The sequence below is a fragment of the Poecilia latipinna genome, unplaced genomic scaffold, assembly GCF_001443285.1.
Source record: "Poecilia latipinna isolate Pla-1442-1.1 unplaced genomic scaffold, P_latipinna-1.0 Scaffold344, whole genome shotgun sequence".
Classification (NCBI taxonomy): Eukaryota; Metazoa; Chordata; class Actinopteri; order Cyprinodontiformes; family Poeciliidae; genus Poecilia; species Poecilia latipinna.
In genome coordinates, this window is record NW_015112960.1 from 300,955 (window position 1) to 314,848 (window position 13,894).

The 13,894-nt window shown below is 38.3% G+C and overlaps 1 protein-coding gene and 1 long non-coding RNA gene across 4 annotated transcripts in view; one reads left to right on the forward strand and one right to left on the reverse strand.

The window, feature by feature from the left end:
* Window positions 1–13,894, forward strand: part of otud7a (OTU deubiquitinase 7A) — a 48,796-nt gene that overhangs the window by 14,082 nt on the left and 20,820 nt on the right. The window contains exons 2-6 of the mRNA XM_015035683.1: window positions 4,594–4,723; window positions 7,941–8,094; window positions 10,872–11,057; window positions 11,177–11,395; window positions 13,405–13,506. Of these exons, the coding sequence (XP_014891169.1) occupies window positions 8,010–8,094; window positions 10,872–11,057; window positions 11,177–11,395; window positions 13,405–13,506 (592 nt within the window). The 5' untranslated portion in view covers window positions 4,594–4,723; window positions 7,941–8,009. The remainder of the gene's footprint in view (window positions 1–4,593; window positions 4,724–7,940; window positions 8,095–10,871; window positions 11,058–11,176; window positions 11,396–13,404; window positions 13,507–13,894) is intronic.
* The window catches only part of LOC106949446 (uncharacterized), a 9,992-nt gene continuing 4,204 nt past the window's right edge, over window positions 8,107–13,894 (reverse strand). Inside the window, exon 3 of one of the 3 annotated variants that reach the window (XR_001425381.1) lies at window positions 8,107–8,313. This is a non-coding gene — a long non-coding RNA (uncharacterized LOC106949446). Of the gene's footprint in view, window positions 8,314–13,437; window positions 13,537–13,894 lie in introns of those variants that run through there. The other 2 variants (XR_001425382.1, XR_001425383.1) reach the window with 2 other exon arrangements.

The window sequence follows — 13,894 nt, forward strand, 5'->3', positions numbered from 1 at the left end:
AACCTATTGTTGTAGGTTATTAAACAATGTCCTATTTCAAGGAGAACCATTCAATCCGTTTTGTGAAAAGGAAAAGCTGCAAACCAAGACATGGGCATCCACCTACACACAACATCCTGGGCTGGCAGAGCTTTATCTAGTGAAGTAGAGAAGAGGTCCATGGTAACTTTGGTGGAGCTGCAGGGATCCACTGGACATGAGGATGACCGTAATTTCCAGACTAGAAGTCGGTATTTTTTTCTCACACTTTGAACACCACATGGTTTTTTACCAAGGGGTTTTGAAAGGCTAGTCTGCTACTTGATGACAAGTACAATGAATTTGCCTTGAGATGAAAGTGGCATTGAGAACGACAATGAAAGAGAGACTTAGGAAATGTGTGTGAGCCTGTTTAATTCCAACATCGAAGAAGACGACTTAAATAAAAGCTAAAAAATAGCGAGCACTGACTTTTCCATTTTTTTACAACAATCATGTTACAGGCAAGGTTAAGAAAATTATTTACGAAATGCTACCAATATGCATTTCATGTTACTGTACGTACAGCCGATAGATATGTGCTGCCTATAGATAAACGGTTTCTTCTTTTCAAAGTTGGATGCATTAGGTTTAGTATTTGTTTTATGTTCAATTACACATTAGCTACTTGACAGCTACGGCCAGCACCCTTAGCAAGTCGTGGCAGTGAATCACAGCAGATGTATGAAAAGCTTTAGCATAAATTCAGCTTTTGTACAACAGCTTCATTTTTCATGTATTATTTTTTTGTGTAATTCTGTAATATTACTGGATATTTATTAAGAAGGAATATCCTGTGTCTGGACTCCTTGAGCATCGCCTGCTTCTGTTTGATTTTTTTTCTCCTTTGTATTACAAACCATACACCTGTTTGCTGGCTTTTGAAAAAGTACTAAAAGCCTAAAACTGAAACAAATCTGAAGCTAATATAAAGTAAAAATTGACAAGGCGCCTATGTGGAGGTTAAAATAAAATATATGTACATAAATGAACAGGATGTGACTTCTTTCAAAGCCCACGTGTTTCCTAAATGTTCCCTTCACTGACATTTACAATAGTAATAATATAAATATAAATTTTTCAAAAAAAGAACAATTTTTAAAATATTATTTAGAGCCACACAAAAAAGGCATAAACACTTGTTGACCCTAATAATTAATATTTTGCCATTATGGAAAAGATGGAGTGCAAAGCTTGGAGTCTCAGTGCGTGTTTTCACCTCCCACCTACTGTGTACCAGCCTCACATGTGGGCGATCACTGCTCACTATGGAGACAATTATCTCAGCTATAAATCATCCTGTTACTGGAAGATGGCTACATTCACATTAAGACGTGCATCATGGAAAAATTGCCGGCAGCTCATTTGCAGATTTCTGTTTTTTTTTACTATGTATAAAAGTGTTCTGAATGATAAATACTTTTCTGACTGTAGGGATTGTGTTGAGGCGTGTTTCTGATCGCTTCCAGTGTTGTTCTGCGAGACTGCAGTTTATTTATAAGGTTCCTTCAGAGCCATTTCCCAGTAAAGTAAGTTTTTATGTTTTTTAATCAGCCAGATTATTTACCGTTTTTCTTTACTGTCAGTTGGAACTGCAGAAGATTTTATCTGTAGATTTATTTATTTTTTTTTTTTGAAGAAGTGACTGATTTTGATTTTAAAGGAGCTCCAGAATCTTCAAATTTTACACAGGTACGGCTATGTTGTTCTGTAAAGTGCATTTTAAATGTATTAATCCAGAACATCATGAATTATTAAATCAAATATTAAACACTCTTCAGGATCATAGACTTTTCAGTACAGTTGACACAGCAACATTTTGATTGCTTACAGATCAAACATTGCTTCAATCTATAGCTATTATGGGAAACCGTGTGCGTTTCAGCATAATGACAATTTATAGAAAATTCAAACTACATCAGAGGTTGACAACTACCACAGAAATGTGACACTTTTTAATTTAGTTTAGATTTTCCAACTGTTGCTTTTATTCAGTTTTTTTGTGTTTTTAAAGCAGACTAAAGACACATCTATTCATCTGTTTGGCTTTTAAATGAAGTAGTTTCTAGTTATTAACAATTATGGCAAAGATGTCATCAGTTTAACTGCACTGCTATTTGTCTTTATTTTAGATTTAAATGTTTGCTCCAGTCCTCCACTTAAAGTTGAAATAATTTTATTTTTATGCACATTCCTTACTTTGTCACAGTTACATTTTGTGATTTGTTAGAGAAAGACTAAAGTTTAAATAAAAATATGTGTTAGCTTTCAAGAATAAATGACTGTCACTTTCATTTAATGAGAATTGGCAAAAAATATTTCACAGGAAAAAATATTTTATCCCATCTTTATCTACAACAAGGTACTGAGCAATCAATCAATTTTAAAATTCATTTATTGGGGGGCCGTTCATCTTTGATAGAGGTTTCTGTGTTTTTGCATTTATAATTTTGTCATATTATTCTTATATAATTTGTTTTCATTAATACCTTTTAAAAGATTTACAGCATCTTCAGTAAACTGCACTATTACCTCGTTTCAGTTCCTCCTTCTTTGAAACTGATTTATTTTTCAAGTTTTCTCAAATTAGTTTTTTTTTTTTTTTTTAACGACTGTAAAGCTCTGTGTGCTTCGGATGGATGAAGATGGATGAATGGTTGGATGATTCAGATAATCTAAAGTCGCCCCATATACCTGAAGGAACTAGATCAAAGTGTCCTTGGGCCAATTGATCTCAGGAAGTAAACAACACAGTGTGCTTTATGTGTTGCACTACTATGTGCAGCATTGAAACTCAAGGTTTAAACGGTAAGTGACAATGACATGGTGGCTTTTGGTCTGAAACTACAGTCTCTGCACAAGGTGAAAGATAAAACTGCGGTTGCAAATATAAATAGAAGTGACAAACAAAGCTACATCTTATGACCAGGTGTAAAGGGCCACAGCATGCACTTGCAATAGTGTGTTGAAACAACTTTTGTGGGAACTAATGAATCATATTGTCAACTTTTTCCCAATGACAAATGTTTTCTTAAGTTAGATAAATGATGACTTGTGTGGAGCTACAAGAAGCAGAAATCCCTGCTGTTGAATCTTAACAGTAACTACTCATATTAACTAATTTATAGACCTTTTGGAGGTCACCACATGTTTTTAAGTAATTTGTCTCAGCATAAGCAGTATGATTCCTTCTATTTCCTAAATATCACAAAATGTGTCCCTCAAGACTCTGTTCTAGTGCCTGTGCTTTTTTACAATTTATGTTAATACTATGACTCAAGATTTTACTGATGCATCTCTACATCTCTACGCTTAGAACAAAGGTGTTGATTGTCAATCAGACACTGTTGCCCTGATGTGGTTTTTAAATAATTCCATCTTGTTAGTTCCACTGAATCACTGAACAAAACAAAGACATTTTATTTTAAAACCAAAAGAAAATACATTCACTTCTGCCTAAGATTGTGCCAAGCTAATTAAGTTTGCATCTTGTTATATTTATTTTGTATATTTAATATAAAAACATATTTAAATATTTTAAATAATGTCTTGAATTTCTTTGAAAAAAAAACTATAAAGTTTGTTCTAATTTAACAATAAGTTGATTTGAAATGGGATTTCAAATCAAGATTATCCATAATATTTCACCAGGGATTATAAGTTATGCCTTGCTAGTATTGGGTCCAGCCTTCTTTTGCTTTGTGCTTTGTCTTAGAAGATTTTGGTCCAAACTGACATGATGGCATCATGCTGGAATTTTATTTAGCCTGCACCTCAATATCGCAAACCTCTCTTATCACCACATCCCAAAGGTTGTTCTATTGGAATGATATTTAGCGTGAAGGCCTCAAGTGAAGTTAGAGAACCAAAAGTGTACAATGAAAATCCCTCACATCATTTCTTAACCATATCTAAATATTCTGACTTGATTACAAGTCAGAATGGATCCACTCTTTTATGCTATTTCTCCCCGATTCTGATCCAACCATCTTACTATTGCCGCTGAAATAGAGGCTTCTTACACTAGACAATGTTTTGTCAGTCCAAATCTGGTGAGCTCGTTGGACTTGTGGCTTCTATGGAGTGCCTCTCAGCATGCCAATGAATAGTTCATTAAGACATGGTGCTCAACATACCTTAGATGTAACAAGTGGTTATTTGAGCTTCTGTTGCCTTTCTAACAACATTGTTATCCTCAAAGCTGCTAATCACCAGATGTTTTCTCTTTTTGGGGGGGACAACTCTCAGCAAACCTGAGAGATGAGGTCAACGAGTGAAAATCTCAGGAGATCAACATTTTCTGAAGCAGATCAGCGGAAATACCAATGTGGATAGATGCAGCATTAAGATGCTAAAAGTATTTTACAATACCACCTTTTAATTTCAGGAATTATTAACTTAATGCTTCAACTCGGCCATTTTCAGGATTTAGTTTCTATAATCTGAATCTGCTCCCAACATGTTTATTTATTTATTTATTTTTCTATATTTAGCTTAGTATGCATTTTTTGTTTTCTTATTCAGAGTAAGTCTGGTAACTTATTTTGATGATCTCTGTTTTTCTGTGTCTTCCAGGATTCTCTGCTTCCCCAGAGTCTTCCTCTACTCTGCTGCCACTGAAGCCATGGACTAGATCAGCGTTTGATCCTGGCGGTCCTGTGGTCATCAGATGGCTTCTCACCAACTGTCAGCAAAGACTCTGGATGTAAGTTTAGAGGCGAACTAAGACAAGAGGGCTCTTATTCGCTTCGTTCACTTTCGCATTCAGCTGTTGTGTGACTCACGTTAAATCGACATCCTGTTATTGTTTTTTTCTTCATTATGAAATTATGCATATGCATATGCATTTACTTTTAACTGCTTTTGAGTTTTGAGTTTCAGTTCTGAGAGTTTGTGTTTGTTCCAGGCATTTCTTCCTTCAAACTGATTTCCATAGTTTCCACTGCCTCGGCTTTCGCATTTATTTTATATGGGCTGGATGTAATATACCAGCACAGAAAAGTGATTGTTTCCATCAGGGTTCATGGTTGTCTACTGAGTGTCTCTCTTGTCCACAAAGTGGTATTCCACTGGATTTAAGCATAGATATGTTCATACACACAAATGTAATACAATTTATCATGAAAATGTTAAAAGAAATGCATAAGATAAAATTAAATAAAAGTAGTTGTATTAAAATACTTTTTGCTGTTTACCCCAAAACCTAAATAACAAATTGTTCACTTTTGAATTTATCCTAGTATTTTATCGTTGAAACCGAGCAGACTGTAACAATATAGTTACTCGATATTGTGTCATTTTCACATCATCATGCATGCATAATCATTCACTAACACCAGCAGCTGTTAAATCCAGTACTTCCTGTCTGTAAGGCTGTGATGTGGAAATAGTTTAATTATCTTGTTCTGTTTTCTCTTAAGAGTGGAGCTTTTAGTTGAATTCTGTCAGTTTTTGTTTTTGTTGCTGCTGTAATGCCACTCCATATTTGTAAGTCTGATTCATTATAGCTGACAAACTTGCTAAAATGTCACTTTGACTAAGAGGAAGCTGGACAGCACATTTCTGTGGCCCACATTGTTTTACGTCAGGTGTGAGACCACGCTTTTCGGTGTTTCTGAGTCATAATTAACTCCCACATGGAAAAGCAATTTGAACATCGCTGCTTATAGGTTGGGGGAAAGTGAGGTCATGGTTTATAATAATCCACTATTTTAGTTTCTGCTCAGCACTACAAGGAACGAGGTGTTTAGTGCTACAAAGCAATATTCTCTCTTAAAGGTTAGCTTACCGTTCACCCATTAGGTTTTTTTATGCAGTAGTGAAATATTTTAGTCCCCCAAAGAAAGAAAACACCTCCTGAGTTGTGCTTAGGTCTGATGGAGGTTCCTGTTGACATGGTTTTCTCTTTAAGGACACTGACGAAATTGACATTTTAAATGTCGGTTTTCATAATTATATTGTTTTACAGCAAAGACCTTCGACATTTAACTGATTACATTCAAATCTCAGACATATTATATGAATAACAGTTTGTTAATAAACATTGCCTTCCAAAAAGATTATTATGGCGGGAAAAAAAAAAAAAAAATTACAAAAAAAAAAAAAAAAAAAAAAAGAGAGAAGTATTGTATTAGTATTACTCAGATTTATCTTATCATGATCTGTTTAATTATGGTCAAACGGATCAACATACATTTTCTTCACATTATGTTTTTTTTTTTTTTTTTTTTTGTTCTAAACTCATAATTGTCCAGTTTTTTTGTTTTTTTGTTTGTTTGTTTTTGTTGTGTTTCTGTTGTTCACCATCCTGCTGACATGGTTGTGCACTAATAACCCCTCAGCCTTCAGGCTGCCGGTCTGCACACAAAGGCCTGGTGTCACAGTCTCATGCCTGTGGGTGTTTGTTTTTTTTTCTGCTGGTGCTCTGAGATCAGTTCCTTTGTCACCCACCCAGCCTCTGCTGGAATGAAAGTTATGCATGAGCTCAGTTATTCCCCAAACCGCGGGAGTGAATGCATCTGCATGTTAACTGTTATTTATGACCCAATAGTGTCTCGCTTGTTGATCATTAGATTCACAGTGCTGTTTAGTTTCAAATATGCTCTCCAGCTAGAAACTAAATAGCACCGCGCTTAATCATCCAGTTAGAGAAACGGGCACCAGGCGTCCTGACTTTCGGTCAAAATAAAGTTTTGTTTCTGACTCACACCTAAAGATTTCCTGCTAATACTTTGTTCTAGGCTACATATCTCTAGAGTTCCTACAGAATCTTGAAAAATGTGGAAAAAATATGGAATTTGATTGGGACATTTTCCTTGTTCCATGCAAAATTATAAAATGAGTTTGGAAAAAAACTTCTGATCTGTATCTACGGGATAAAAATCAGTACTTCCGTAGATCTTGGTTTCCAACATAATAATTTAAATTTTTATCTAACACAGTGATGCTTAAAAAAATGTATGAAAAAGTAAGCACTGCTCAACTTGATAACCGATACGCCTCTTTGTGGCAAAGTCCTGCTTTGTCCCACTAGACAGCTCAATCTTAGATGCTGTTTTAGAAATATTTCATAAAATTAAAGTTTTGTCTGATTAGTCCAAAATCTATTGCCTTTTTTGTCCAGTCTCTTTCCTATTGTTGAATCATGACCACTGACCCTGACTGGGGCTAGTGTACCTTAAATGCAGTTCTTTAGATGTTGTTCTGGCCTTCTGGGTTCTTTTGTGGGATCTGGCTATGTCTTCGATGTGCTTTTGGAGTAATTTTGGGAGCTCCAGCACCGTTCTGTGTTTTCTGTGGATAGCTACTTTCAACATGGTTCAGTGAGAGTGACTTTCTAAACTTTTGCCGTCTGATTGACTGTTTCTCATCTGTTCTTGAATTTCTTTTTATTCAGGTGTGATGTGCCACCTTTGCTGATCTTTCACCTGCCTGTGCCTTGTCAGATATGTCATATTTAAGTGATTTCTTTCATTATAAAACCCCATAAGTCAAATGTTGGGCCCACAAATGTTTGTAATGTCAGGAGAAAAACAAAGAAAGAACCTAGAAACTATTGTCATAAAATACTGGGATTTTGAAAATGGATATACGGTACAAACCCTGTGTTGTGGTTACGGACAGAGGAGGAAAGCCTTTGGAAGTGGGCAGGTGTGTCCCGGAAACATAAGCACTGGCTGTTGCTGATATCTCTGATGCTGGGTATTATGTTATGACTCCTGGCAGGAGCACTCCATGAAGCATTACGCCTCGGTACAAACGGGCCCGAGCCAGGACTGAAATAAGAGACCAGGCAATCTCGCTCGTATTTTCTCACAGGGACTCGCCAGGGATGAGATCTTTGAGGTGTGGCTAAACAGTTTACTGTAAAGTGGCGTCCTCGTTGCTTCTAATGTTTCCTTCTCTGCTTTGTTTGCTCCCAGATGAGAACGTGAAGGCTGGCGTCCACCAAGGCCACCGCTGCACCGTGGGCAGCACACACACATGATCACATGACTCTGGACATGGACGCGGTCCTGTCAGACTTTGTTCGGTCCACGGGGGCAGAACCGGGTCTGGCAAGAGACCTGCTGGAAGGTAAGATTTTCTGTTCGAAGGGGCGTGGAGGTGGGGGCAAATGAGACGGGAATGAGAAGGAAGGAAGATGACAAAATCAAAGGAACCTGAAACAGGAGGCAGGTTTGCTGATTTAGAGGCAGGACTGACGGGCTTACGAGTGCAACTCCCCAAGAGAAGCTTTGTGTCCATTCGCTGGCACTCACTGAGCAGCAGAGGGCTGCAGGCGCATGTGTGGTTCTGATAAAAGAAACAACAGAGAGGTGGATGAATGTCAGCCGGGTTAGGTTCAATATTAAACTTTTACATTTAAATTTACATTGAGAAAAATGTACATACATCTGGGATACATCTTCATCTGTGTTCACAAAATGTGTCCCTGTTTTTCCAGCCTCTTGCATCTCTCTCTCTCTCTGTCTCTCTCTTTCTCTTTCTCTGTCTCTCTCTCTCTGTCTCTCTCTCTCTCTGTCTCTCTCTCTCTCTCTCTGTCTCTCTCTCTCTCTTTCTCTCTCTCTCTCTCTCTCTCTCTCTCTCTCTCTCTGTCTCTCTCTTTCTCTTTCTCTATCTCTCTCTCTCTCTCTCTCTCTCTCTCTCTCTCTCTCTTTCTCTTTCTCTGTCTCTCTCTCTCCTTGCTTTGCCCCAAAACCTGCTCTGGTGCGAAGCCTCAACGGGATATGTGTGACACGAGCAGACATCAAACAAGACAGTGCACTCAGACGACGCGGACTCAAGCCCCGATTGTCTCGCCTTGGTTTATTTTTTGCCCCCTGACATTAGCTTAGCCTTTAGGATGTGCATTGACACAGACCTGCGTTGATAGACCAGCTGCTCTGTTGCACTCCGGTCCCAGCCAGGAGGAAGACGAGGCAGTTGTGCTACATGTGCTGCTCTCTACAGGCTGTTTTGGGTATTGAACTGCCTTTTAATTGGCTCTGACTTTCATTTTTCTTGTCGCATTTTAGAGACTGTTGTACGAGGAATACTTTTTTTGTTTTACCTCAGTTTGCTAACTATTTACAAGTAAAGCACTAAAAGGAGCTCTATTGTTTCAGACCATAATCATATATTTTATAGCTTATATGTATTTTATTTTTTCTGTATTTTTTTCCCAATATTTGTAGTAGTAAAAGAAACAATTAAATGAAATGCATAGCATTATTCTAGCCACATTAATCAATATATGTTAGTATTACATTACGTGATTATCATGTTAGACATTTTTTTTTAAATGTATAGACAACATTTAACTAAGTAGTTTTTAAGTGCTTATTTTCTAGAATGGTGAAGTTTTTTTATTTTTTTTAATTTTTTTCTTTACCAGTTTGCTTTTTCTAGAGAACAAGGAGTCAAACAGATTGCTGTTGTTTGCTCCGGTTGCCAGTTTGCAATCTGCTTCCTAACAGACTTGCTGCTTGTCAGCTGCAGATTTATTTCTGTTGTTTCCTTTAATTAGAACAATAGGAGGTACATTGGAGTCTCCCCACCGTTTCCGCTTGTGCTTTTTTGGAAATTCTTTCCAAATATCTGAACTTGTCTTGGTCTGGGAAAATTGTGAAGGTTTTTCTTTCAGCTACCTGACGGCAGTGTGTAGCAACAGACGGGGAAGGAGCACACCTGTGCTTTATACCGGCATTCTGTAAGACAGATTTTAAAATGAATGAAGGAACCGCAGAATTTTGAAGCTGTACATTTTTAAACTCTTGGTATAATCGATCCATGCTTTGCCTCTTGTATCAGAATCTGGACTTATGCATCTGAAGTGTCTCTAATGGATATTGATTATGTATTTTCATGCTTCAGAAGAGTGTGTCTGTGCTAAGTATCAATCAGGATCCTGAAAGAAAGCTTTTCACTTAAGCGTTTAAAGACGATGCATTAAGGTGCCGAATGTTGCTGAGAGGCTGAACTGTCGGCTGTAGGCCTGTTTCTCTGAAGCTCATGCTGCTGAAATCCATTCCGTGAAATGCGTTTTGCATTGACGAATGCAAAAGCAGCTGCTTAAGCGGGACATGCTTTCATATTCATGTTCAGACTCACAGACAGACATCCTGTCTGGAAGGCCGAGGTCTTCCTCCTCGGCTCTCTCCATCACGCCGAGGTCATTAGTAGATCGACTTTCACAAACACACTCAGGTTACAGTGAATGTAGACGTAGGCATTTGCGTGCTTTTCTTTTTGATATTATTATTTTTTTGGATGATTCCTGTGGCGGTGGTAGAAGTCAGACAGTAGTGTATGAGAAACCGACTTGCTTGTCTTAAACCTTGAGGGGATTTCTGTTAAAGAGACAGAACTCGGAGGAGACAGCCAGGGGTGTCTCTTTGTGCATGTCAGGATATTGCTGTCACCATATTGAAGGTCCTGTCTCCCTCTCCAACTTTATTTTCGTGCCAACACCCAGCCTCGCTATGATTCAGCATGTTTTCCTCTGATAAAAGCACTGCAACATCTTCTCTTGTGGAGAAGCTATAAATCTGTGAAGCTATGTGGACCGATGTGTTTTTTTAAAATTATTATTATGTTAGAGATGCTATGTTCTTCAATTATTTAAAAGTCAAAAGTGAAAAAAAAGCATACCAAGTTGTTTAAATTTTTCAGTGAAATAGAGTTATCTAATTCATCTCCAACTGTAAGCTGTTTACTGTAAACTTTTAGTGTGTGTGCGGTGTCGTCTTGCACACTATGACATCTGCTTACATGCATGGGACTGTAATGAAATCGAAGCAGAAAACTTAATGGAGGTTTATTTTTTTCCTGAAAAAAATAAACTCTGACTTCCATTTTTTTTTTTCCTTCAGGTAAAAACTGGGACCTCAGTGCTGCTCTGAACGACTACGAGGAGCTCAGGCAGGTCCACACTGCCAACCTGCCGCAGGTCTTCAACGAGGGCCGCTACTACAAACAGCCAGAGACACGTGAAACACCCAGCCATGTCAGCAAGATCGACAGGCCGTGTGCACAGAAGCAGGAGGACAATGCACAAGGTAGTAAAGCCAGTTCAGCATCAGCAGTGGCGGCGTTTTTTTTTTTGTTTGTTTGTTTTTGTTCCCATGAACCTCGTCTTACGTCTTATCTGCACCACCTTGCTTGTGTTCGCCTCTAGAGAAGCGTCTGTCCCGTGGAATCTCCCACGCCAGCTCTGCTATCGTCTCCTTGGCACGGCTGCAGGTGGCGAACGAGTGCACCAGCGAGCAGTTCCCTCTTGAGATGCCCATTTACACATTCCAGCTACCCGATCTCAGCGTCTACAGCGAGGACTTTAGGAGTTTCATAGAGAGGGATCTAATAGAGCAGTCCACCATGATGGCTCTGGAACAGGCGGGTGAGTCCGATGAGGATATAGCACAGAACATTTTGTCATGTTAAAACCACAAACCTCGGTGTATTTTTGCTAGAATTGTATGTGATTGACCAACACAAAGTTGTGCATCATTGTGATGTTGAAAGAAATTCAATTTTACGTTTACAACCCAGTGCCACTGCTTACCTTCAGAAGTGAGCAAACAGGCATCAAAGACCCCAGCAGACAGGTGAAGGAAAAAAGGGGTTTGTTCGCAAAACTTTACCCCAAATGTTCAATCAGTCATTTAAATATTGAAAGACTGTGGCAATTGCAAATCTACACAGCGTTAATCAGAGAAGCTGCTAAGCGGCCCACATTGACCTGCAGCATTATGGGTGGAAGAATCTCTGCGCAGCTGCTTGTAAATGGCTATAAATACATGACAACCTCAAAGAAAGTCTGTTAGATTCTAGAGATGATTTGAAACTAGGGCAGAGGTTCACTTTCTAGCAGTGGTTAGTTCAACACATACTCCTGTGCTAGAATGGTCCAGTCAAAGTTCAGGCCTTGATAGAATTGTGTCTCTGTTCCGACATTTAAAAAAATAGATCTCCACAAGACATTGACTGAAATTGAGCTATTTTGCAAAAAAAATAAAAAAAAGGGATTCATTTTAGTCTTTTTGATTCTTCACTTGTTTAAAGTAAACTGAAGCCAAACAGAGTAGTTGCAATAAAAAATTCCATTAAGTCTGAAATACAGACAGATGCACAAGATGAGACTGACCCAGTGAGACAGAACAGATCAGAGCAGCAGCATCAGGGAGGGAGGATGACAACAGCTAATCCGAAGGCTCCCGCATCCCAGAGGGTTCATATCCCATCTGACACTTTCAACTGAAGGAGAGAAACCTGCTCAAAAGTTTTAATCTTGCAGAGAACCCTTCTCACTCTGATGTTATAATAAACAAGCAGAAAATGTGAATATTTTACCAATAAGGCATAAAGAAAGCATCTTAAAACGGCGTGTCAAATCCTTTTTGCTTGCTGAAAAATAATAGGAAATAATTTTTCAGTCAGTAAAATTGTTTTTTTTTTGTTGTTTTTTTTTTCTTTTTGCAAATTATGCAAAAGTTACTGTAAAATGCACCGATATGCATCTTTCTGTATTTCCTAGCAGGTAGAATTGCCCATATGCACTGCATGCAGAGCACGCCATGAGGCCAGCATCATAAAACAACAGGAGGTTACAGTAGCTCAGAAATAAAGAACTGCAAGTTGCAGAAATAAAAAAAGGAAAGTCTGCAGTTTAATTGTGACTACAGTGAAGGCTAAATCATTCAGAGGCTCCTCTGTGTTTACTGTTGTTAAATAAATGATGGAGCCAGATCGGCCAGGCTCAGAGCAGTGCGGTCCGCCTGCAGTCAGTCTATGTGTCGTGCTCAGGGCTCTTCTTCATTCTCACTTCTTTCTTTTTTTTTTTTTTTTTTTTTTTAGAAAAGGTAGAGAAGTGATTTCAAAGTAGCTTCTGGGGGACTGCAGTGGTTGTATGAAAAAAAAAAGAAAGTGAATCATATACAGGTTAAAAAGGAACGTAACCAACTGATGCATGTGCAGAGTGCAATGTGTGAAACAACGTTCTATTTTTTTTTTTTTTTCTCTATTTCACAATTGGACAATTGGTATTAAGATGCATGTACTCAACTAAGTGAAATTTAATAATTTGAAGATTTCCAGAGTTCAGATTCTTTATTCTAAACTACACTCTCTCTCCTAAACCACCTAGAACGTCAGTTTTGCAATCTTCAACCTGTAGGAAGAACATTGTAACATCGATCTGCAATCAAGGATCCTCATATATACATAACAGAACAACTGATTGTGAAGTAGAGCCGTCGTGGTTCCGCAAAGCTCAGTGGCGCTCTGCGTTGAATACCGACACTCATGATACTGCGACCTGCAGTGTGTATTTTTACACTTGTGTAGCATGTCTGCTGGCTGCAGTGCTTGTCATCAAAGGCGACTTTCTGAGCGTTCTTGTCTTTTCAGGACGTCTGAACTGGTGGTCCACCATGTGCACCAGTTGTAAGAAGCTTCTTCCTCTGGCCACCACAGGGGATGGTAACTGCCTCCTCCATGCTGCCTCTTTGGGTGAGTGACCCCTAAAAACCTAAATGTCTGCTGTGCAATTTGGTGCAAAAACAGTTGTTGTTTTTTTTACTTAGACCTATTCTGCCCTGAACCTTCTGGTTTATACTGATCTCCAGTTAGGTTTCCTTTCTATTATAAAGTGCAAACCTTGGCATTTATGTAAAATGCATTAACCTCTATAGCATGTTAACTGGGTAAATTCCAGCTTTACACATGGAATACTTGTTGTTGTTTGCAAGCGCGACTTTTTAACACATTTCTGCAGCTTCAGTGAGGTGATGGATTAACTACCACAGGAACAGCAGAGTCCAGAATGCTGCAAAAAAAAAAAAAAAAAAAAAAAAAAAAATAAAATTTCAGCACATCATTGATCCCAGATGATTTAACT